General features: G+C 44.8%; 1 protein-coding gene across 3 annotated transcripts; it reads right to left on the bottom strand.

Annotated features, from left to right (window-relative positions):
* Positions 1 to 5,409: 5,409 nt before the first annotated feature.
* nfil3-6 (nuclear factor, interleukin 3 regulated, member 6) lies at positions 5,410 to 22,667 on the bottom strand. 3 transcript variants are annotated; one of them, XM_063036068.1, is made up of 2 exons: positions 15,609 to 16,041; positions 5,410 to 9,146 (listed from the first exon to the last, which is right to left on the bottom strand). In XM_063036068.1, the coding sequence occupies exons 1-2, from the start codon at positions 15,643 to 15,645 to the stop codon at positions 7,840 to 7,842; spliced, it is 1,344 nt and encodes a 447-aa protein (XP_062892138.1). In that variant the 5' UTR covers positions 15,646 to 16,041; the 3' UTR covers positions 5,410 to 7,839. The 3 variants fall into 3 exon arrangements, with proteins under 3 accessions (XP_062892138.1, XP_062892140.1, XP_062892139.1); XM_063036070.1 differs by lacking the exon at positions 15,609 to 16,041 and adding an exon at positions 22,558 to 22,667 and having other exon boundaries at positions 7,596 to 9,146; XM_063036069.1 differs by having other exon boundaries at positions 7,607 to 9,146; positions 15,708 to 16,039.
* Positions 22,668 to 25,119: the final 2,452 nt, after the last annotated feature.

Below are 25,119 nucleotides of genomic sequence, written 5' to 3'. Positions count from 1 at the left end.
CTGACTGTGACCACCCATTTACACTAATCCTACATTTATCCAACTTCTATCTGTCAATATTCTCACTACCTGCCCACCGCCCCCTCAATTCCAGCACTCACCCGCACATCAGCAACAATTTACAGAGGTTAGCGCTGAGAGACCCAGAGCTTTTCACAGTCACTACCGTGCAGTGCAAATGACACTGAAGGGACAGATGTGTACACAGCAAGATTCCACAACTGGCAATCCAGTGACATTTAGTGGAACTGGTTAAAGAATAAACACTGACCCAAACCGTAGGGGTAAAACCAGGGGGATGAGGCCTTCTGTGGCTTCTGTTCCACTGTGTGTGTGTGTGTGTGTTTCTGTGTTTGTTTACATGTGCGCGTTCATATTCGAACATGTGTGTGCTTTGTGTATCAGAACCAGTTCTTCTGTCACCTTAGACCTCCTCCTCACTCACAGAACCAGGATGGAAACAACCCTGAACCAGTGTCAGGGTATCTTCTAACTGGCTGCAGGCAGAGCACACTCTTAATATGGTCTCTAACGAATGTAGATTTCAATCTTCTGCAAGTTAAGATGGTAAAGTACTACAAGCTACTTCTGTGTTCCAAACGTATTTTTATTGCTTTGCTAAGTTTCTTCAGAGTATTTTGAGAAGACATGGGTGAATTCATCAGGTACATTTGGGTGGTTTGTTGTTTGTTCAGCATGTGGGTGCAGTTTATCGAGTGGCTGGGTGTGTTTGAATCAGATTAGCTTTATTTGTCACATACACATCAAAACATACTGTGAAATGCATCATTTGCATCAACGACCACAGAGTCCGAGGATGTGCTGTGGACAGCCGATAAGTGTTGCCATGCTTCTTGGTGAAAACATAGCATGCCCACAACTTACTAACCCTTCCTAAACTAGTACGTCTTTGGAAAGTGATAGAAGACCGGAGCGCCCAGAGGAATCCCATGTAGTCACAGGAGGAACTTACAAACTCCTTACAGACAGTGATAGAATTGAACCCAGGTCATTGCTGCTGTAAAATGTTATACTAACTGCTACACTGTGCCAACCATTGAATACAGTATTGAGAGGGTATGAAGAAGAGCTTGCCGTATGTTGGCTGGAGCATTTCATATTGAGGAGTAGCAACATAGTGACCATACGAAAAATTGGTCTGAAATGGAACATCCAGAGATGACAACCAAATTCCTGGGAATGCCTCCTTAAAATTCCATGAACTAGTGCAATAAGGGAAACACACTCAAAATGCTGGAGGAACTCAGCAGGTCAGGCAGCATCTGTGGGAATGAATAAACAGTCGACATCTTGTGCCAAGACTCTTCTTCAGGACTGGAAAGGAAGGGGGAAGATGTCAGACTTAAAGGTGGAGGGGGGAAGGGAAGGATGACTAGCTAGAAGGCGATAGGTGAAGTCAGGTGGGTGGGAAAGGTAAAGAGCTGGAGAAGAAGGAATCTAATAGGAGAGGAGAGTGGACTATGGTAGAAAGTTAAGGAGAAGTGGCACTAGGGGAAAACGATATCTTGGTGAGGAAAAGAGTTAAGAGGCCAGAGTGGGAAATGGGAGAAGAAGGAAGGGAAACAAAAAACTACCAGAAGGAGAAATCGACGTTCATGCCATCAGATTAGAGGCTACCCACATGGAATATGAGGTGTTGCTCCTCCTCCCTGAAAATGGCCTCATCCTGGCAAAAGAGGAGGCCATGGACTGACAGGTTGGAATAGGAATGGGGATAGGAATTAAAATGGTTGGCCACCAGGAAATTTAGCTTTTAGCAAATGGAGATGAGGTGCTCGACAAAGCAGTCCCCCAATTTATGCTGGGCCTCACCACTGTACAGGAGGCCGCATCAGGAGCACTGGCTACAACAGATGATCCCAACAGGTTTGCAGGTGAAATGTTGCCTCACCTGGAAAGACTCTTTGGGGCCCTGAAGTGAGGTAACGGAGGAGGAAAATGTGCAAGTGCAGCAGTTTTATCACTTGCAGGGATAGATGCCAGGTGGGAGATTAGTGGGTAGGGAAAAATGGACAAGGGAATCATGGAGGGAGCGATCCCTGCAGAAAGCAGAGAGTGGAAAGTAGGGGAGGTAAAGGTGTGTTTGGTGGTAGGATCTTGTCGAAGATGGTGGAAGTTGTGGAGAATGACTTGTTGGATGCAAAGGCTCATGGGGTCGTAGGTGAGGAGAAACTAATTCTATCCCTGTAAGGCAGCGGGAAGATGGGTGAGAACAGATGTCTGGGAAATGGAGGAGATGAGGGTGAAGGCAGCATCAATAGTGGAGGAAGGGAAACTCTGTTCTTTGAAGAAGGAGGACACCTCCGATGTCCTGGAAAGGAAAGCCTTAACCTGGGAAGCGATGCGGTAGAGACGAAGGAACTGAGAAAAGGGAATAGCAATTTAACAGGAGACAGCGTGGGAAAAGGTATAGTCAAGATAACCAGGGGAATCGGTAGGTTTATAAAAGATGTTAGACAGTTTGCCCACAGAAATGGAGGGGGCGTGATCGAAAAAGGGGAGAGAGGTATCAGAAATGCACCGAGTAAATTTTAAGGGCAGAGTGGAAGGGAATTTTGCTAATCTGTAATCTGTAAATATAGAAATGGCAAATGGCTATAAAGAATGAAAACCAGCAATGTTGCATGTGTTCTATTGACCAGAGGAATGGAAACCCATCAGACTCCTGTGAGAAATTTGTTGCAGATTCTGTGTGATACCAACACATTACACTGAGATTTTTGCCTTTACCAATCTCTTACCTCAAACACACTCAGTGGCCACTTTATTATGTACACCCGCTTGTTAATACAGATATCTAATCAGGCAATCATGTGGCTGCAACTCAATGCATAAAAGCATGCAGACATGGTCATGGGGTTCAGTTGTTGTTCAGACCAAACATCATAGTAGGGAAGAAATGTGACCTAAGTGACTTTGATTGCGGAATGATTGTTGGTGCCAGATGGGGTGATTTGAGTAACTCAGAAAATGATGATGCCTTGGAATTTTTATGCACAACAGTCTTCAGAGTTTAAAGAGAATGGTGCAAAAAACAAAAAACAAAAAAATCATCCATTGAGTGGCAGTTCTTTGGGTGAAAATGCCTTGTTAATGAGTGAGATCAGAGGAGAATGGCTAGAGTTGTTCAGTCTTACAGGAAGGTGACAGTAACTCAAATAACCATGAGTTACAACAGTGATGTGCAGAAGAGCAGCTCTGAGCGTACAACACATCGAACCTTGAAGTGGATGGGTACCTAATAAAGTGGCCATTGAGTGTAAAGTTCTGTTCTACTCCCACATCAACCCACACCTCACAGCAGAAACAAAGGTACTGAGAGAGGTTGACTTCTAATTCTATCAAAATGAAGACATAAGAAGCAGTAGATACTGGGATGAAGGGCCTTGATCCAAAATGTTGCTACTGCCTAACCTGCTGAGTCCCTCAGATTTTTGTGTAGTGTTCCTAGTTCTACCAGCTATGTGATAACCACGTGACTAGGAAACACTGCCTGCAACTTTGGTATAGCAAGTTCTCATTAAACCAATGTGATAATGGTCAAAATGATCTTCTTAGATATTTTGGGCTGAGGCCGATCATCTGGAGTGAATATGTTCACATCAATGTACTTATCACTAGAATAAATATTGGACAGGATCCCAGACAAGACTTGGCTGCTGTTTTAAGAAGTGAATCTGATTCCACCTGAAGTTTGGCATCTCTGATGGTCCAGCAGTGGGAAAGTTAGAAGAGATATTTTTGTCAAGGGATGGAGCTGGATTTCAACACAGGAACTGTTATCTTCATAAACCACACACAAATGACTTATCCATTCCTGTAGCATCAACAACTATAATCCATGTGGCATTCCCCAAATGGCTGGACAAGGCAATAATATTGCAGTGCGTTTCCAAACCAACTCGGAAAACTGGCACGTTGCTTTCTCTGAAACTCCTCACGATCCTAATCTGTGCTGATGTACAACACAGGACAGGCACCAATAAATCAGAAATCATAAACTTTGTTATGAATTAAATTGATTAAAATATAAATACATTTTGCTTTTCTGCTTCCTAAATGGGGTTGTCTGGACCCAGCACCACTGGAGAAAAGGAGGTATTAGAGTGATAGAGCTATACAGAATGGAAACAGGCCCTTTAGCCCAATGCATCCGTACTGACCAAGGTGACTAGCTGAGCTAGTCCCATTCGCTTGATGTTGCCTATATCTCTCTAAATTTTTCCTACCCATGGACCTGTCTAAACGTCTTTTAAATGTTGTAACTGTACCCACCTCTACCACTTCCTCTGGCAGCTTGTTCCATCTTGCCACCTCCCTCAATGAAAATATTGTCCCTCAGATCCCCTTCAAATCTTTCCCTTCTTGCCTTAACCCTATGCCCTCTAATTTTAGATTCCTCTGCCCTTGGAAAAGCACTGCGACCATTCACTTCATCTATGACTCTCATGACTTTATCATCATAGGGTCTCACCTCAGTTTCCAATACTCTGGGGAAAACAATCCTAGTCTCTCCAACCTCTCCTAATAAGTCAAGCTTCCCAGTTCTGGTAACATCCATGTGAATCTTTTCTGCAGCCTGACCAGCTTAAAGACATTCTTCTTAAAGCTGGGTGACCGGACTTGTACCTACCGTTCTAAGTGTGGCGTCACCAACGTCTTGCACAGTTGTAATATGATATACTGACTTCTGTTCTCAATGCCTTGACTGAAGAAGGCAAATGTACTACATATTTTCTTCACCACCCTGTCTACCAGTGTTGCCACTTTCAGGGAACCATTTACTTGTACTACTAGGTCTCTTCTACAACACTCCCTAGGCATCAACAACTCATAGGATCTATCCTCGGCCCAACAGATTGATGCAATCACAAAGAAGGCATGCCAGCAACTCTATTTTATTGGAAGTTTGGGTGGATTTGGTATGCCACCAAAGACTCTAACAAATTTCTGTAGATGTACAGTGGAAAGCACTCGGGTTGCATGACAGCCTGCTATGGAGTTTCCAACATGCAGGATCAAAAGAGTCTGCAGTGTGTTGTAGCCTCAGCCAGTTCCATCACAGGCACAACCCTCCCCACCTTCGAAGATACCTTCAAAAGGCAATGCCTCAAGAAGGCAGCATCCACCATTAACGACTGTCACCATCCGGGAAATTCTCTCTTCTCATTACTACCATCAACGAGGAGGTACAGAAGCCTGAAGACACACACGCACAACACTTTAGAACAGCTTCTTCCCCTCTGCCATCAGATTTCTGACTGGGCCATGAACCAATGAACACTAGCTCAGTACTCTATCTATCTGTCTAGTCACCTATTCGTTTATTTGTTGCTTGTTTATTGTAACTTATAGCAATATTTATGTCTTGGACTTCACTGTTGTGGTGAGACAACAAATTTCAGAACATCATGTCAGTGATAATAACTCTGACTGTGATTCAGAATCCTCAAGGTAATTTCATTTAGGTCTGTCTCCTCATTTATCTTTCCAAAATACATCGCTTTGCTCTTGTCCAAGATAAATTTTACCTGCAATTCCTTAGCCAATTCCCTCTTGTACTCCTAGAGAACCCTGTTTACTGTCTACTACATCACCCTTTTTGCTGTGGTCTGCAAATTTTCTGGCCAATGATTTGGTTATTCCAAATGTAGTATTTGCCTGTTGTATTCCTTGCCTCATGTTTAGATGTGAAGACTACCTTGCTCTGATTTCAATTTAAAATGCCTTAACCCTTACCGCATTGAATGAACAATCATGGTGTCACTGATAGTCCATACCCTGCTACACAGGCATTTATTTCACTCGAAACCTGAAACATTGCTTCTATTTTTCTCTCCACAGATGCTACCTGATGAGCCAAATGTTTCCAGCATTTTCTTTTATTTTGCTTCAGTTTTCCAGCATCTCTAGTTTGCTTTGATTGTCATGTAGCTTAGAAAGTATTTATTGAGATAATGTATGTAAGTTCCAAAATTTGATAGGCATGGATGGAGAAAGGAGAAAATAAATCAATTACTTAAGGGCTAGCTAATTCATTGCAAAATGAATCTGTTCTTTTCTGCAAGTATTTTATATGTCAATTTTGTCATATATCTGTGTAGTTGGGCAATTGAGTTTAAAAGCTGTTGCGGCTCTATAACACTCTGGCTTGACCACACTTGGGAATGTTGTATTCAGTTCTGGTTGCCTTATTATAGGAAGGATGCGGAAGCTTTAAAAAGGGTGCAGAGGAGACTTACCAGGTTGCTCCCTGGATTAGAGAGCATGTCCTATGAGTAAAGGTTGAGTGAGCTTGGGCTTTGGAGCAAAGGAAGATGAGAGGTGACCTGACTGAGCTGCTCAAGGTGATAAGATTGAGTGGATAGCCAGAGACTTAATTTTAAGGTGATTGGTGGAAAGTATCGATTGGACTAAAATATAAGAGCAAAGATATGATGCTGAGGCTTTATAAGGTATTAGTCAGACCGCACCTGAGTATTGTGAACAGTTTTGGGCCCCTTATCTAAGAAAAGATATGCTGGCATTGGAAAGGGTCCAGAGGAGGTTCACGAGAATGATTCCAAGGATGAGGGGATTAAGATATGAGGAACATTTGATGGCTCTGGGCCTGTACTTGAATGGCGGGGGGGGGGTGCGGGATTTCACTGAAACCTATTGAATATTGAAAGGCCTAGACAGAGTGGATGTGAGGAGGATGTTTCTTATAGTGGCTGAGTCTAGGTCCAGAGGGCACAGCTTCAGAATAGAGGGATGTCTTTTTAGAAAAGAAGTGAGGAGGAATTTCTTTAACTAGAGGGTAGTGAATCTACAGAACTCATTGGCACAGATGGCTGTGGAGGCCAAATCAATGAGTATATTCAAAGTGGAGGTTGATAGGTTCTTGATTAGTCAGGACATCAAAGGGTATGGAAAGAAGGGAGGAAACTGGAGTTGGGAGGGCTAATAAATCAGCCATGATGGAATGGCAGAGCAGACTTGATGGGCTGAGTGGGCTAAATCTGCTCCTATGTCTTATGGTCTTATAGGAGGTATGTCAGAGGTAATTATTTTTTACATGGTGAGTATTGGGGGCATGGAATGCACTGCCGGGGGTTGGTGGTGGAAGCATCTTCTAATCTAAGGGACAGTAAAAAGAAGGGCTGGTTGGTAGGCTTAGTTGAGCATGCAACACCACAAGCGCACCAATGCTCATGACAAACGTTGACCCATCTCCCGGCCACTTGTCCACCATGTATCCACTCTCAGAATATAATGGCAGGTAGCCAAATGATGCTGCTCCTAGGGCACAATAGATAGTCAGGTGGGTATCCTGCACCCACTAAATACAGCTTATCCGCTCGATTTGCAAAGGAGCACCCCAATGTTGATCATGTTCTGGTGTATACAGTGTTGATAGTCATTTAAACCTCTTCACTTTTTGTCTGGCTGAAGATTTATCTATCTGCAAACCATCAAACTATTTAACAGAGCATAGTCAAGATACAGATGTTCTCAACTCATTTCACAGTGAAAGGACCTTCCAGCAATCTGTGGAGAGATCATAGCGGAGTCCCCAAATGCTTTATAGACTGCAGCAGAGGACCAAGAAATTTTTTCAGTGTGAAGAACTTCCATTTCTAAATTGGTCATAAAGGATTTATTACAACACCAATGGCCGATTAAAAAATAAAGTAAAAATATATTTACACGCATTTAAATCCATTCACAAGGACAAACAATAAATATTTGCATGGGCTTAGTTTTATGCAAATAACTTAACTATGAAGTGAAGGGCAGATCAAATTAACAATGTACAAATATCGACAGTGACCCGTGTTATTTGAAATTGGAACACCTTTGCTGAGAAAACATCTTTTTGAGCTGAGCGACCTCAGCAGAGAGTGAAGCAAGCTGATTCTTGAGGATGCTGTTTTCGGATTTGATGCTGGAGTCCTCGTTTGGATGGTTCTTTGGGCAGTTTGAAATTGGTTGGCCACCACCCTGGGCTCCAATGTGGGCTCTCCATGCAGGTGGAGACAAGCCGGCCCCGGAGCCCTTGTCAGAGTGAGGCATTACAGTGTTGGTATAACACCCTTGCAGATGATCCCTGACCTGACCAGCTAACTGTTCCGGAAGAGTTCTGGGGGTGGAATTACCCACTGCCATTTGACAAACTCTTAGCCTCAAATCAACCTCGGTGCTCTCTTCCACCCCAGCTCCTATCTTAAACCGGAGCTTATGGGGCAAAGATTTCACCATTTCCATTCGTTCCTGGGATCTCACTGGCTTCATGTTCTCGCTGGAGCCTATCCTAGCAAGGTCCACCTCCACATCACTAGGGGAAGAGAGCTGAGCTTCAAAGTGGTCCTCGCAGTTTGGGGAGAACTTGCCTTGGTCACTCAGGTGGTCATCAAAAAAGACAGGACTTCCAATGTTGGAACTTCCAGGGGTGGAGATACCAGAGTCCTCAGACACCACACTGGACTCTTGTGCTTCTGCCCCAACAGATGCCCCTCCCTGCTGGTTATTGGGTGGGAAGATTTTATTGTCCACGGGATGAGCAACATAACCATTCACAGCCATGGCTGCAAGAGGTCCTTGGATGCCATTTGTGCAGCAGAGAGATGATGGATTACTTGGGGTGACTGGCATCTCTGCAGGGTCCTTTATGATGCCGAACCTGAACTTCAGAGCCAAGAGCTCAGCTTTCAGCCTGGCATTTTCTTCCAGTAAGGCAAGGACCCTCTGCTCAAGGACCATGTCATTGACCCGCCGTTTCTCACGGGACCGTTTGGCTGCTTCATTGTTCTTCTTGCGCTTGTCCCAGTAGCTGCTATCCTTCTTCTCTTCTGGGATGAACTCCCGCTTCCTCCGGTTGGTGGAACCGGTATCCTTCGGCTTGACCTGCCTCATGCCCAGCAGGGATCTGGCCAAGAGGCTGTTGGCGCTGAGCAGAGACATGGCTTCTTCGGTGAAGGACACGTGTGGACCACACAGCTCCAGCGAATGTGGACCGGGCTCATTTTCCTGGAGTTGGTCTGCCTTTACTTCTCTTACCTCCTGGCAAGGCTTGGCTGCAGACACATCCATCCTGACTGATGGAAACACTTGTCTCTGATAGGGCTCAATGTTGGACAAGGGATCTGTTAAAATAACATAGAAAAATAGATTGTTAGAATGCTACACATTATTGCCTAAGGCTTACTTCAAATTCAAGTTCAAGTTTATTGTCATTCAACCATACACATGTATACTGCTAAACAAATCAGCATTCTCCTGGGGCCAAGGTGCAAAACATAGTACATATAAGACATAGGTGTAGAATTAGGCCAGTTGGCCTATCAAGACTGCTCCGCCATTTAATCATGGCTGATCCTTTCTTTACCCCCTCCACAGCCCCAATCCCTGGCCTTCTCCCGAAAACCTTAGATGCCGAGTCCAATCAAGAACCTATCAAGCTCTGCCTTAAATACACCCAACGACCTGGTCTCCATAGCTGCCTGTGGCAATAATAGTCACACACAGCACATGTAGTCAAAATCCTGTACATAAGTCACAAAATAATATTAGCACAAGTCCCTAAGTGTCATGGCCATTAAGCCCACTCCAACGCTTCCTTCCCACACAGCCCGTCATTTTTCTTTCATCCATATGCTTAACTAAGAGTTTCTCAAATGTCGCTAATGTATCTGCCTCTATCACCAACTTCTGTTGGGTGTTCATTGTACTCACAACTCTCTGGGCAGAAAAATCCTACTTCTGACATCCCCCTATAGTTTCCTCCTCTCACTTTAAAATTACGTCCTCTCATATTGCTGCCCTGGGAAAATGGTGCCAGATTCCACTCTATCTATGCTTCTTATCATCTTATACACATCTATCAAATCGCCTCTCATCCTCCTTTGTTCCAAAGGCCAAAGCCCATAGCTTGCTCAATCTTTCCTCATAAGACATGCTCTCTGATCCCATGCAGCATCCTTGTAAATCTCCTCTGCACTCTCTCTGAAGTTTCTACATCCTTCCTATAATGAGACGGCCAGAACTGATCAGTGGAGTGTTTGTCATCCAACTCTTTTGCAGGTATTGAAATTCTGACACCCCTCTTCCCTTTTTCAATCTCTCTGTCTCGATCTCCGAAGCCAAGCTGTCTACCGACATCTTCCCATCCTGTCTCCTGTAAAAATGTTATTCCCTTTTTTCAGTTCCTTCATCTCTACCACAGCTGTTCCCAGGATGAGGCTTTCCTTTCTAAGACATCAGAGATGTCCTCCTTCTTCAAAGGTAGGGGTTTCCCTTCGCCCACCATTGAAGCCCTCACTGGCTTCTCTTCTATTCCCCGGACATTCCCGCTCATCCTGTCTTCACACCTATCACTCCATGAGCCTTTGCATCCAACACATCATTCTTTGTAACTGCCGCCATCTTCAACAAGATCCAAACACCAAACACATCTGTACCTTCCACTGACTTTCAGCTTTCCACAGGGATCACACTCTCTGTGATTCTCTTGTCCATTTGGCCCTCACCGCTAATGTCCTCCCTTGTATACATCCCTGATCATTTACCCCCTCCCTTACCAACAATACAAGGCCTCAAAAAGTCCTTCCAGGTGAGGCAACACTTCACCTGTGAATCTGTTGAGGTCGTCTATTGTATCTGGTGCTCCTGATGTGGCCTCCTCTACACTGGTGAGACCCAATGTAAATTGCGGGACTGCTTTGCCGGGCACCTCTGTCCATCTGCCAAAAACGTAACTTCCCAGTGGCCAACCATTTTAATTCCTATCCCCATTCCTGTTCTAACAAGTCAGTCCATGGCCTCCTCTTTTGCCAGGATGAAGCCAAGGTGGAGGAGCAACACCTCATATTCCGTCTAGGTAGCCTCCAACCTGATGGCATGAACATCGATTTTTCCAGTCTCTGGTGATTTCTTTTTCCTTCTTCCCTCTCCCTTCCCTCTTCTGCTATTCCCCACTTTATCCTCTTACCTCTTCTCCTCAGCTACCTATCATCTCCCCCTTGGTGCTGCTCCTTCTTCCCTTTCGCCCATGGCCCACTCTCCTCTCCTATCAGATCCCTTCTTCTCCACCCTTTACCCTTCCCACCCACCTGACTTCGCCTGACTTCCAGCTAGTTATCCTTTCCTTCCCCCCCGCCTTTTACTGCAGTGCCTTCCCACTTCCTCTCCACTCCTGCAGGTAAGCCTCTGACTGAAACATCGCCTGCTTATTCACTTCCACAGATGCTGCCTGACTTGACCTCCAGTGTTTTGTGTGCGTGGCAGGTATCAACTGGAGCAAGTAGAACTCTCACAGGCTGGAGATGCTGGAACCTGGAGCATTAACCAAACTGCTGAAGGAACTCAAAGTCAAAATTGAGTTTACTGTCAGGTACATTACGTGCATGTACAGGTGCAATGAAAAACTGATTTGCAGAAGCATCACAGGCACATAGCATCAGATATGCAGCATTCACAAGAAGAACATAAACTGAGCAAAAATGATACAAGAAAGAACACAATTAGAACAACCACTGCAATGCAAAGTAGTTGCAGTGTTGTCACATTGAGGTAGTGATTAGGGTGTTGCCAGATGAATGAAGACCAGAATGGTTGAAGGGAAGGAGCTGTTTTGAACCTAGCGGTGAAGGACTCCAGGCTTCTGCACACCCTGCCCTCAACAGGTCAGACAATATCTGTGGAAGCAAAGGGATGTTTGTTGATTCATGTCGAGATTCTGTACTAGGACTGAGAATGTAGAACAGAGATAGCCAGTATAAAGAAGTGAAACGGAGGGGTGATGCAGGAGATGGCAGGTGAAAGGCTGAGTGGTTCTTACAGACAACAAAACAGGAAACAGAAAGCATGTTATTTTAAAATAAACTTTTAAAAGGTTATGCAGTACAAAATAAAGAATGAAACACGTAAAATGGCCACCTTATCAGGTACTTTCGCAGATGAGTATATGTCTGTGGTCTTCTGCTGCTGTCGCCCATCTGTTACAAGATTTGATGTGCCGTGCATTCAGAAATGCTCTTCTGCACACCACTGTTGTAACGTGTGGTTATCAGGATTACTGTTACCTTCCTGTCAGTTTGAACTAGACTGGCCATTTGCCTCTGACCTCTCTCTTTAACAAGGCACTTTCACCCACAGAACTGTCACTCACTGAGTGTTTTTCTTATCACACCGTTCTCTGTAAACTCTAGAGACTGTGTGAAAGTCCCAGGAGATCATCAGTTACTGAGGTGCTCAAACCACCCTCCCTGGCACCAACAATCATTCCGCAGTCAAAGTCACTTAGCTCACATTTCTTCCCCATTCTGATGTTTGGTCTGAAGAACAACTGATTGATCCTCTTGACCACGTCTGCATGATTTTATGCATTGAGTTGCTGTCGTGATTGGCTGATTAGATATTTCCATGAACAAACAGGTGTACAGATGTACCTAACAAAGTGGCCACTAAGTGTATTTGATTCAACATATATAGTGTAAAAGCAATTCAGGGAGTCAGACAGTAGCTATGGAGGAAATAGTCCATCAACATTTCAGGTCAGGACCCTTCATCTGGACATTCAGACTGAGTCCAGATGAAGAATATCGATCAACACTCTATTTCCTCTACAGATGCTGCCTGACCCACTGAGTTCATCCAATGATCTGTCTATTGCTCCAGATTGCAACTTTTGAAGTCTCTTGTATCACACATCTATGTAGAAGCTGATATATGATAAATAAATTTATTTTTAAAATTACATATATCTTGAAATGTCAATGTGAGTAAATAGGGTGGTTTAGAAAGGATATGAGGTGCTTGCCTTTATTGGCTGTTGTGTAGAATACGAAAGCAGGCACAACCATGCCATAATTTTATAAAGCATTGGTTAGGCCACACCTGGAGTACTGTGTGTAGTCCTGTTCATCACACTCGTGGAAAGATGGAAGCACACCGGAGAGGTGCAGAGAAGGCTCACCAGGATATTGACTGGATTGTAACGTATCAGTTATAAGGTGAACCTGGATAGGCTGTGTTTGTTTCCCTGAAGTGGAGGGTGCTGAAGGGGTGACCTGACAGAGGTAGAAACCTATGAGGATGAATAGGTAGAATAGATGGTAAGAATTTTTCTTCCTTAATTGGGGTGTCTAAAACAAGAGGAGCTAAGTAGAAGGTAAGAAGCAGGAAATTTAGAGAGGGGGAGATTTTCACACAAATGTGGTTGGAATCAGGAATACATTGCCTGATGAAATGGTGCTATAGAGTCATAGAACAGCACAGAAACAGGCCCTTTGGCTCTTCTAGTCCATACCACCCTGGCCTTCTGCCCAACCCCATTTACCTATACCCAGACCATGGCCCTCTAATCCATGTGCCTATCCAAACTTCTGTTAACTGTTATATTTAAGGGAATATAACATTTGAGGCACGTGCTCTCACAATACCTAAAAACCGTCTAAGCAAGCCTCTCACTTGCCAGTTCATGAATCACGACGGTGTAAATGGGGCCAGTGCAGCGAAAATGCAGTGCAGTTGAACAATAAACTGCAAGATCATAACCAGGTGGATTGTGAGGTCAAGAGCCCACTTCATCAATCAAACCTAAACTATTTATCAAAATAAACTGAAACTGAAAGATCTGTTGCAGTTCTCTTCATTTATGATCTCATGGTATTTAATAATTTCTATTAAGAATTATGAAGTATAGCTTGAATCTCAGACAAGCTATATTCAATCCACTGAATGATTGGCAGCTTTTGAGAACAACTTTCCTGTCAACAGTGCAATTGATAAATATTGGGTAATAGTGGAGTTGGTTTATCACCGTCATGTCAACCAAAAGACAGTGAAACAATTGTTTTGCATACAGTTCATACAGATGAGGTAATCTTACATCAGGTCATTGAGTTATTGATATTGGTGTATCATTGTCACAGGTACCAAAGTACAGGGAAAGTGTTTTCATACAGATCAGTTCATTACACAACACTTTGAGGAAGAACAAGGCAAAACAATAACAATGCAGAATAAAGTGTAACAGCTGGCAAGATCACAAAAAGGTAGACTGTGACGTCAAGAATCCATCTTATTGTTCAAGCATCTGATAACAGCAGGTTAGAAACTCCTTGGACCAGCAGCCACTGGCAAAGTATATTCCAGCCGAAAGGTTTGGACAATGAAAGCCTGTTGTAATTCTCAGCGGGGATACTATCTTCGATCTAAATCCAGTCCAGAGTACGCCAAGTAATAGCTGCTACCTAAAACGCCTTTCACAGCATCGCTGGGAAAATCTGATGGGGAAGGAATCTAATTCTTCTCAATTTAACCGAGTGAGTCGGAGGAAAGTCTGATTTACGCCCACTTGGAGTTATATACTGAATCAGACTTATCATATTAGAGTAATATGATAATAAATGGGAATAAATCATTACATACAACAACTTAGCTGGTATGAAAATCAAAGTGGAAACCGTACTCAAAGTTCGTTGGTGTGTTAAACTGCATATAACACAATGTGATCACTCAAGTCGTGTATGATGTTTTCCTAAGGGGTTGTTTATTGACGGGTCCTCAGGCGGCTGAAGGAGGCTGATCCGGGATCCACACATATTATGGGACAGTGTAAACGCGAGTAAGTCGTGGTCGTGGTTAGTGGTTAATAAATATTACAGAAAATACAGTAACGGTCATTATATTAGAGGAATTACGACATTGGATATCGAAGAACTGGCAGTAATGGGACGCTTATTAGAGAGAACACTTGAAGGAAGTAAGGTGAGGTACACGAAGTGATGTTATCGTAATAAAGCCAAGGAATCTTGTAATAGATATTACAATAAGCTTAATTATTTTATGGGCAATAGTTTCCGATAAATCATTGTTAAGTTTTCTGAAAATAAAACAGAAACACCATATTCTGGAAATCTGTAATAAAGCAGGAAATGTTGGAAACAGAGGGTCTGTCTATGAAGAGTGAAATAGAGTTCACTTTTCATTTCACTGACCAAGAGACTTCCACCTGATACGTTAACCGTCTTTTTTTTCCGGCAGAAGCTGGCCGACCTTATGTGTATTTCCAGCATTTTCTACTTTACCGTAGTCCATGTGACTAGATAATTTGTAGTAAAAATGATAATTATACATTAGGTTAGAATAAGTACGATAACGCACAGATAATAATAATAAATGCGGATGGGTGATAATTAAGTAGGGTTAGGAGTCACTTGGAAGTTTCTTAAATTAGAAGTCTTTGCCAGCATCACCGTTCTCTGTTCAATACACAACAGTCACGTTAACGAGAGCCCCCAGGATATTGGCGATTCGACCCCCCAACCCGCCAACACGAGCGGCCAGAGTCTCTCGAGGGCTCTACACTGAGGTATTTCCCCGGAACAGCACGGCCACTTGACACAAGCCCTGGCTACTCACCGACACTCTTATATGAAGAATTTACGTTACAGCCAGCCAAGGCTACAAACATCTACGTAAGTTTCCATTAAACTCAAACTCGCCTCCTTCCCAAACATCCGCCAGTCGGTATCTAATTAAAACACAGTCACATTATTCCCCGCACTCTCCCTCACATAAACTCGCTTTTAGTTCAAACTTACTTTGTTTCCCCGCTTTACTTGACTGGCTAATCAACATTTTGGATAAAACTGTAAGTTTTGATCACTAAAGCGACTGAAGGGAGAAAAAGGCAAACTCACGACTCTCCTCGTCGGCCCTCCACCACTACTGGTTCGGGGTTCCAGCGAATATCGTAAATCGCCACAGTTCCGAGTATATGATTCTCCTTCCTCGAAAGTAGATCTGTCCGGTCAGCAGGAGTTATCTAAGCTGTTGCAATGCTTTCTTTCCCCTAATGTTACCCAATCATAAAAAAGAACTCCTCCCACCGAGGCAGAAGTAAGATTCATACCGCCTTCCTTACACTATTTCTGTAACTCACTCCTGCCCTTTCTGTAGTTTGTTATTTTCCACTGTGCACTGATCTGGAAACAGTGTTCCTGTAGAATAAATTGTAACTTGTAGTATCTTGTTTATGTCTTGCCGCCGCAAAACAATACATTTTACCGCATACAGGTCGGTGATAATGAACCTGATCCTGATATCATGCTCCCTTCCTCACTCCGAGAGAAAACAAATGCTCGCTGAGACACTTCTATTAACCTTCTGCGTATTTGCCTTGTGACACAGCTGCCCTTGCATTCCTCTCTCTCCCGTCGGGCAGCAGCTTGGGACCAAGTACCCGCAGACTCCCCTCCTGTCAGCAGACCCCCAGGCGGACCCGTCCTGCGCTGGGGGATGGACCCTTAGTCTCTCAGTCTACCTTCAGAATCAGAATCAGCTTAATTGTCACTGGCATTTGTATTCTTGTGGCAGGCGTAACGAATTATTACAAGTTGCGATAACAATAGAAGTGCAAAAGAAGAATAGAAAGGTGTTGTTCATGAGTTCATAGACAGTTCTTAGACCTGATGGCGGAGGCTTAGAGACTCTTCCTAAAACGCTGAGCATGTGTCTTCAGGCTCCTGTGCCTCCTCCCTGATGGTAGTCATGAGAAGAGGCCATGTCCTGAATGTCTTGAGGCACTGCCATTTGAATAGGTCCTTTGTGCCCATGATGCAGCTTGCTGGGTCCACAAGCCTCTCCATCTTTTCCTGATCCTGGGCATTGCAGCCTCCTCAACACACAGCCATGCAACCAGTCAGAATGCTCTCCATGGTGCGTCTGTAGAAATCAGCTAGAGTCCTTGGAGGCATACAAGATACAAGCTGCTTGACTGTGCAGGTGGTTGCTAGCATCTGGGAAGAGTAGAGGTCACGGAATAAATTACATGGGACAATACTGTATCTCATTGGCCACTTTATGAGGTACTTCCTACAGGAAGTACCTCACAAAGTGGCCACAGAGTGAAAGTACGTGGTCTTCTATAGCCCATTCACTTCATGGTGCAATGTGTTGTGCATTCAGAGATCCTCCTCTTCACACCAGAACCGAGGACTGGAGGTTGCCCTGGGTTTGGAGGGCCCTCTCTGTGAGTAGGTGGGAGGGTTGGAGAAGGGTTTGGGCAGGCTATGTTGGTGCCAGAATGTGTAGCGACACCTGCACATCCTTGGTTGTGATGGTTATTAATGCAAATGAAGCATTTCACTGCATGTTTCAATGTACATTTGATAAATGAATCTAAATCTAGAGGTTAGGTGTTATTCCTTGGTAGATAGGAGTGTGCTTGCAACACTGCGTGTCCGACAGAGTGTTCAGCAGCACTGGGGCTCCACAGGGGACTGTCTTGTCTCCCTTTCTCTTCACCATTTACACCTCGGACTTCAACTACTGCACAGAGTCTTGTCATCTTCAGAAGTTTTCTGATGACTGCCATAGTTGGATGCATCAGCAAGGGAGATGAGGCTGAGTACAGGGCTACAGTAGGAAACTTTGTCACATGGTGTGAGCAGAATTATCTGCAGCTTAATGTGAAAAAGACTAAGGAGCTGGTGGTAGACCTGAGGCACCAGTGACCCCTGTTTCCATCCAGGGGGTCAGTGTGGACATGGTGGAGGATTACAAATATCTGGGGATACGAATTGACAATAAACTGGACTAGTCAAGGAACACTGAGGCTGTCTACAAGAAGGGTCAGAGCTGTCTCTATTTCCTGAGGAGACTGAGGTCCTTTAACATCTGTCGGACAATGCTGAGGATGTTCTACGAGTCTGTGGTGGCCAGTGCAATCATGTTTGCTGTTGTGTGCTGGGGCAGCAGGCTGAGGGTAGCAGACACCAACAGAATCAACAAACTCATTCGTAAGGCCAGTGATGTTGTGGGGATGGAACTGGACTCTCTGACGATGCTGTCTGAAAAGAGGATGCTGTCTAAGTTGCATGCCATCTTGGTCAATGTCTCCCATCCACTACATAATGTACAGGGTGGGCACAGGAGTACATTCAGCCAGAGACTCATTCCACCGAGATTCAACACTGAACGTCATAGGAAGTCATTCCTGCCTGTGGCCATCAAACTTTACAACTCCTCCCTTGGAGGGTCAGACACCCTGAGCCAATAGGCTGGTCCTGGACTTATTTCCTGGCATAATTTACATATTACTATTTAATTATTTATGGTGCAACTGTAATGAAAACCAATTTCCCCTGGGATCAATAAAGTTTGACTATGACTATGACTATGAGGAGTGATCTTATAGAGGTTTATGAGTCTATGAGGGGCAGAGATAGCGTGAATGTGCACAGGCGTTTAGCCAGTGTAGAGAAATCAAGTACTGGAGGGCAAAGGTTTAAGGTGAGAGGGAGAGATTTCAAATTCAAGTTCAAGTTCAAGTTCAGTTTATTGCCATTCAAATGTACACATGTATACCGCCAAGTCAAACAACACTCCTCCAGAGCAATGTGCACAACACAGTACATCTAACTCACCCACACAACAGATAAAGTAATACTACCACAACTAAATTTACAAATAATAAGGTGCAAGTTAAGAAGTAAACAGTATAACACTTCTGAGGCTTCATACATGATGAGACAGTATGATGAGGTTCATACATGATAGCGGGGTGTTCAGTGTTCTTACAGCCTGGGGGAAGAAGCTATTTCCCACCCTAACAGTTCTTGTCCTAAGCCTCGGTACCTCCTGCCTGATGGTAGGGGGTCAAGGAGAATGCTGGATGGGTAGGAGGGATCATTGACAATGCTGAGGGCCCTGTGTACACAGTGCTTCTGATAAATATTGCTGGATATGTGGAAGGGAGACCCCAAGGATCTTCTCAGTTCTTGCAATCCTTTGTAGGGATTTGCGGTCAGATGCCTTGCAATTCCCATACAGACAGTGATGCAGCTGGTCAGAACACTCCCAGTAGTACCGTTTTATAGTTTGGTTAAAATGGTTGGGCTGGGAAGAGCCTCACTCGCTCAATCTCCTCAGGGAGTGGAAGAGTCACTCTCTCCATGAAGGATTTGTGTATGTGCGGTGAGGAGGTTTCATAGAAACTTGATAGGGAACCTTCCTATGCAAAGGATGATGTGTATGTTGAATGAGCTGTCACAGAAAGTGGTTGAGGCAGGTACAATGACAGCTTTGAAAATACAGTGGATTTCTAATTTATGGAGCAGAATTAGGCCCTTTGACCCATCGAGTCTTCTCAACCCCATTCTGCTACCTTCTCCCTGTAAACTTTGACACCCTCACTAATGAAGACCCTAGCAACCTCTGTTTTAAATATATCCAATTACCTGGCCTCCACAGCCATCGGTGGCAATGAATTCCACAGATTCATCACCCTCTGGGTAAAGAAATTCCTCCTCATCCCTGTTCTAAAGGGATGTCCTCTATTTTGAGGCTGTGGCCTCTGTTCTTAGACGCTCCTACTATAGGAAACATCCTCTGCACATTTAATAGGCCTTTCAATATTTGATAGGTTTCAATGAAATCCCATTCATTCTTCTAGACTCCAGCAAGTACAAGCCAAGAGCCATAAAATGCTCTTCATTCATTAACCCTTTCATTCCTGGGATCATTCACGTTAATCTCCTCTGGACCCTCTCCACTGCCTGCACGTTCTTCCTTAGTTAAGGAGATAAACCTTCTTGTGTGGGCTCCCCCTTGAATATCTGGCACTCAGGGCTGCTTGCCAGTTCCAAAAACTCCCTTTCGAATGACTTGGCCTCCACACCCAGAGCCATCAAATACTCCTCATGTATTAACTCTTTTCATGTCTTGCACTGTACGGCTGCTGCTAAACAGCAAATTTCATGACATACGTCAGTGATAATAAATCTGAACTGATTCTAATTCTGATGAAATGACGCATCCCGAAGTTTTGCTCCCAACTTTCAGCCAACAAGTACTGATGAATCAAAGAGTTATGATTCAGCTCCATCTTCAACTCAAAACAAAGCTGAGTTGAGGGCTTGTTTCTGCAGGAAAAGAATGTAAAAACAGGGAGAAGAACATGCTAACAGAGGTGAGTCACTGGGACATGTTTAATGAGAAGTTAGATGAACAGGTGGGTAGGAAAAGTGTGAGTGTGAGGTGAAGGAGTATAGAACCAAGCCTGAGAGAAGCCGAAGACTAATGGTCTATTTCTCTGCTGTGGATACTATGAGATTATTTTATCCTCTGCAACTAATATACTGAAAGATGTAAATTATTCTGTAAGTAAGTTTAACCTTACTCAGAATGAGAGTCTGGTTTGCAAAGTCTTCACCTTTCTGTCCATCCTTTGGGGCCTCCCACCCACTCTCTGCCTTTCCCTCCTTTCATCTTGCTGACTGCCTCATTTCAATTTCCCTCTCATTTTCAGTCTAGTTTCTTGTTTCTATTTCATTCTCACCACTTTCACTTCCCGTTCCTAAGTACTTCTCTCTCTCCCCACCCTCTTTCTTCACCCTCTCTGCATGTTTTCTCTCTCCCCTCATTCTTCTCCACTCCTCTCTTTCTCTCACTCTTTTCCTTTCTCTCTTTCTCCCTCTCTCTTGCTCTTCCCCCTTTCTTTAGTCTTGCTCTCTTTCCCTCTTTTCCTTAACAAGAAACACTTTTTGAACGTCTAGAAATTTGCGATAAAGTAAACCCAGTCTGGCCTAACTCAAGTGAGCATTAGTAATATACAGAGGGGCTTTAAAAGTCGTCAAGTCAAGACAAAATTATTATTATTTAACTATATACATGTATATAACATATATAAACATATAATATCAATAGAAACGAGATGTTTCTTTGAACCAGGATGTAAAGCACAGTATTACACATAACATACATAAAGCACGAAAACTTCTGGAGGAAAGAGACTTGCCTTTGAGGAGAGTCTGCAATAAAAATATGCCCCCATAACAAATTCCTCACAGTACCACAGTACTCGGGAGAATATTTCTACATGGAACTGCACATCCCTCGCGACTCCACCAGTCATTCCAGTACACCCTTAAAGATCCCAATACCCACTGTAGTACACCCCCCTCCATGCAAGCAACAATGTCACCAGTAAATCTCTCACATCACCACCTGTCTACATAGTACACCCTCACAATCCCAACACTTTGCATCGGTATAGCCCTCACAAAGCCACCGGCCACACCAGTACACCCCCCACAATCCCACCAGCCACACCAGTACACCCCTCAGAAACAAACCACCACACAAGTAAACCCCTCACAAACCTACCACCCACACCAGTACAACTTTCACAAACCCAGCAGCCACACCAGTACACACCTGACAATTCTGCCAGCCACACCAGTACACCCTTTACAAACCTACCACCCACACCAGTACAACTTTCACAAACCCAGCAGCCACACCAGTACAACCCTCACAAATCCACCAGCCACACCAGCACACTCCTCACAAACCTACTACCCACACCAGTACACGCCTCACAAACTCAGCAGCCACACCAGTACACACTTCACACACCTACCACACACACCAGTTCACTCCTCACTAATGCACCGGCCGCACTAATACACCAATCACAAACATACTAGCCGCATCTGTTCACCCCACTCAAACCCAGCAGCCACACCAGTATACCCATCACAAACTTACCACCCACACTAGTACACCCCTCAATAACGCATTAGCCACACCAGTACACACCTCACAAACCCACCAGCTACACCAGTACACCCCGCAAAAACCCACCAGCCGCACTAGGACACCCCTAACAAACCCACCAGCCACACCAGTACACCCATCACAGACTTACCAGCCACAAAAGTACACCCCTCACAAACATACCAGCCGCATCTGTTCACCCCACTCATACCCAGTAGCCACACCAGTACACCCATCACAGACTGACCAGCCACACCAGTACAACCCTCACAAACCCATCGGCCACACCAACCCATCACAAATATACCAGTCACACCAGTACACTCCTCACAAACCCACCAGCCACACCAGTACACTCCTCACAAACCCACCAGCCACATTAGTACACTCCTCACAAACCCACCAGCCTCACCAGTACACTCCTCACAAACCCACCAGCCACACCAGTACACTCCTCACAAACCCACCAGCCACACCAGTACACTCCTCACAACCCACCAGCCGCACCAGTACACTCCTCACAAACCCACCAGCCACACCAGTACACTCCTCACAACCCACCAGCCACACCAGTACACTCCTCACAAACCCACCAGCCGCACCAGTACACTCCTCACAACCCACCAGCCGCACCAGTACACTCCTCACAAACCCACCAGCCACACCAGTACACTCCTCACAACCCACCAGCCACACCAGTACACTCCTCACAAACCCACCAGCCGCACCAGTACACTCCTCACAAACCCACCAGCCTCACCAGTGCACTCCTCACAACCCACCAGCCACACATGATTACAATTCTTTACAATTCTAACAACCCAAATCAAAGCTCCTCTCACAACCTCAATACTGCACAGCCTCAACCCACCCTCACAAATTCCACTAGTCCCCACAGTGCAGTCCTCGCGTTCCCAGCAACCCGCAGCGGAAGAGTGATGTCGGCCTCTGCACGGTGCTGTTTTGCCCAGTGAGGCAAAGTGCACTTACCTCAGCTTTGTGCTCTGCGCCGTTGGATGGGGCTGCTGAAGTTCTGCCTGGAGGTATCCCGCGGGCTCTGTGCTCCGAACGCTGCCTCTCCTATTTGAGCTGAAAGCTCCCTCAGACAGGGGGTAGGGAGGGAGGGGGGTGACTGTGGAGGGGAGGGGGGAGGTTAGGAATAGAGACAGCCACCTGAAGCATGTCTGAGCTGCCAATCAAGATGCAGCGTAACCTTGGCAACTGCATCCCCCTGACAACCAATACATGTGTGCATGGGAGCAAGCGTTGTGTCAGCCTCCTAGATCGCCATGGCAACTCATGACGTCAAAAGAAGCCAGAAATAGCCGTGCAATTTGCGAATGTTATTGTGTCTGTTAGTGAATGCTCATAAACCTGAACAAATGTGACTGCAAATAGATGGTCTGGGAGCATATTATCAAATTTGCTGGTTGTTCTTTAAACATCCCACCCACTCTCTAATTTTTGCTCCTGAGCTTATTCCAATGTGGGGACAGCACTCAGACCGGTTGAGCATATAAAGATTTACAAATGATATTTAATTGCTTTAAACTAGTCAGACACCTGGTATAAGAGTGTCTGAGTCACAGCTATGCTGGTTATGTGTGTGTCTATAATTGGCACTGCTGACTGCTATAAATAGCAGAAGACGCAGGGTCCTCTGATCTGTTTCTGGGACCCAGATACGCACTGACAGGACTTGATAACAGACTTGTCATCATACCTCCCCAGTGCAAGTAAGACGAGTGTTGAAATTTATTTTTATTCAGAGCGCCAAGTAGGCCCTTCCAGCCCTTCGAGCCATGCTGACCCAGCAACCCCGATTTAGCCTTAACCTAATCATGGGACAATTTACAATGACCGATTAACCTACACAGTACGTCTTTGGAGAGTGGAGGGATACCGGAGCACCTGGGGGAAACCCATACATTCCACAGGGAGGATGTACAGAGACATTGTACAGAGGATTCTGGGTCCCCGGTCAGTTTGCGTCCATGCCACTGGACCCTGAGCGCGACCTGTCAGGGACTGTGCGGTAGCTGGCCGGGTAACAGCTTCTCCGTGTTAAACAAAGTGATGCAAAGGTGTTCTTCATTCTGGAAACATCGTAATGGACTCGAGTGATCACCCTACTATTGATGTGGTGAAATGATCTGTTTGGATAGCGTACAAAACAAAAGGTTTCCACTGCACCTCAGTACATGTGACAATAATTAACCAGTTACTAATTGACCAGTTTAAGATTCTAACTCTCCATCTCTCACCGTTTCGGTTCTGTGACAAGGATCTGTGAGAATTATGAAAAAGATCATCTTAGGAGTTGAAGTACGGAAACGGATTATACATAAAACCAGCATGTATTTGCGAAGTAAGCAGCATTATACAAAGAGGTTTAAAGTGTTTAGAATGCAGAGCATATACTGTGGTAATCGATGGGGGGGGGGGGGGTGCTAACTAGATGCCTGAAGCCACAGACCCAGAAAAGCAAGTGATTTTCTGAAGGATCTTCTGTGAGACCGCTTTGCTGAACATCTACGCTCTGTCCGCCAGAGAAAGCAGGATCTCCCAGTGGCCACACATTTTAATTCCACATCCCATTCCCATTCTGACATGTCTATCCACGGCCTCCTCTACTGTAAAGATGAAGCCACACTCAGGTTGGAGGAACAACACCTTATATTCCATCTGGGCAGCCTCCAACCTGATGGCATGAACATTGACTTCTCAAACTTCCGCTAATGCCCCACCTCCCCCTTGTACCCCATCCATTATTTTTTTATATACACACATTCTTTTTCTCACTCTCCTTTTTCTCCCTCTGTCCCTCTCACTATACCCCTTGCCCTTCCTCTGGGTTTTCCCCCCCTCCCCCTTTTCTTTCTCCCTGAGCCTCCTGTCCCATGATCCTCTCATATCCCTTTTGCCAATCACCTGTCCAGCTCTTGGCTCCATCCCTCCCCCTCCTGTCTTCTCCTGTCATTTTGGATCTCCCCCTCCCCCTCCCACTTTCAAATCTCTTACTAGCTCTTCCTTCAGTTAGTCCTGACGAAGGGTCTCGGCCTGAAACATCAACTGTACCTCTTCCTAGAGAGGCTGCCAGGCCTGCTGTGTTCACCAACAACTTTGATATGCATTGCTTGAACTTCCAGCATCTGCAGATTTCCTGGTGTTTGTGGTTCTGAAGCATCTTCTCACTTAAAAAGTAATTACAGGAATTTTGCAGAAGGTTTCGCAGGTAGTGCTGAACCAGCAAGGATGACTTCACTTAACACAGACAACAGATGCTATGTTACCTTTCTGCAAGACATTGGTGAGGCCGTACCTGGAGTGCTGTGACAGTTTTGGTCACTCTTTTATCGGAAACGTTTATTCAGATGGAAAGAATGCGAAGAAGATGTTGCTGGGACTCGCGAACCTGAGTTATAGGGAGAGATTGGACATGCTGGGACTTTATTCACTGGAGCAGAGGAGGTTCACGGTTGATCTTCTAGAGATGCATAAAATCACAAAGAGCATTGACAGGGTAAATGCACTTCGTCTCTTCCCTCAGGA

This window comes from Mobula hypostoma, chromosome 29 (assembly GCF_963921235.1).
Source record: "Mobula hypostoma chromosome 29, sMobHyp1.1, whole genome shotgun sequence".
NCBI classification, from domain to species: Eukaryota; Metazoa; Chordata; class Chondrichthyes; order Myliobatiformes; family Myliobatidae; genus Mobula; species Mobula hypostoma.
The sequence above is the reverse complement of the archived record's forward strand: the minus strand, read 5'-3'. Positions and strand labels throughout refer to the sequence as shown.

Coding starts and splice junctions, on each gene's coding strand:
- nfil3-6 (XM_063036068.1), bottom strand. CDS start 15,645: ATGTTGATTAGCCAGTCAAGTAAAGCGGGGAAACAAA. Junction 9,147..15,608: donor AAGTAAAGCGGGGAAACAAA/GTAAGTTTGAAC, acceptor TTATTTTAACAG/ATCCCTTGTCCAACATTGAG.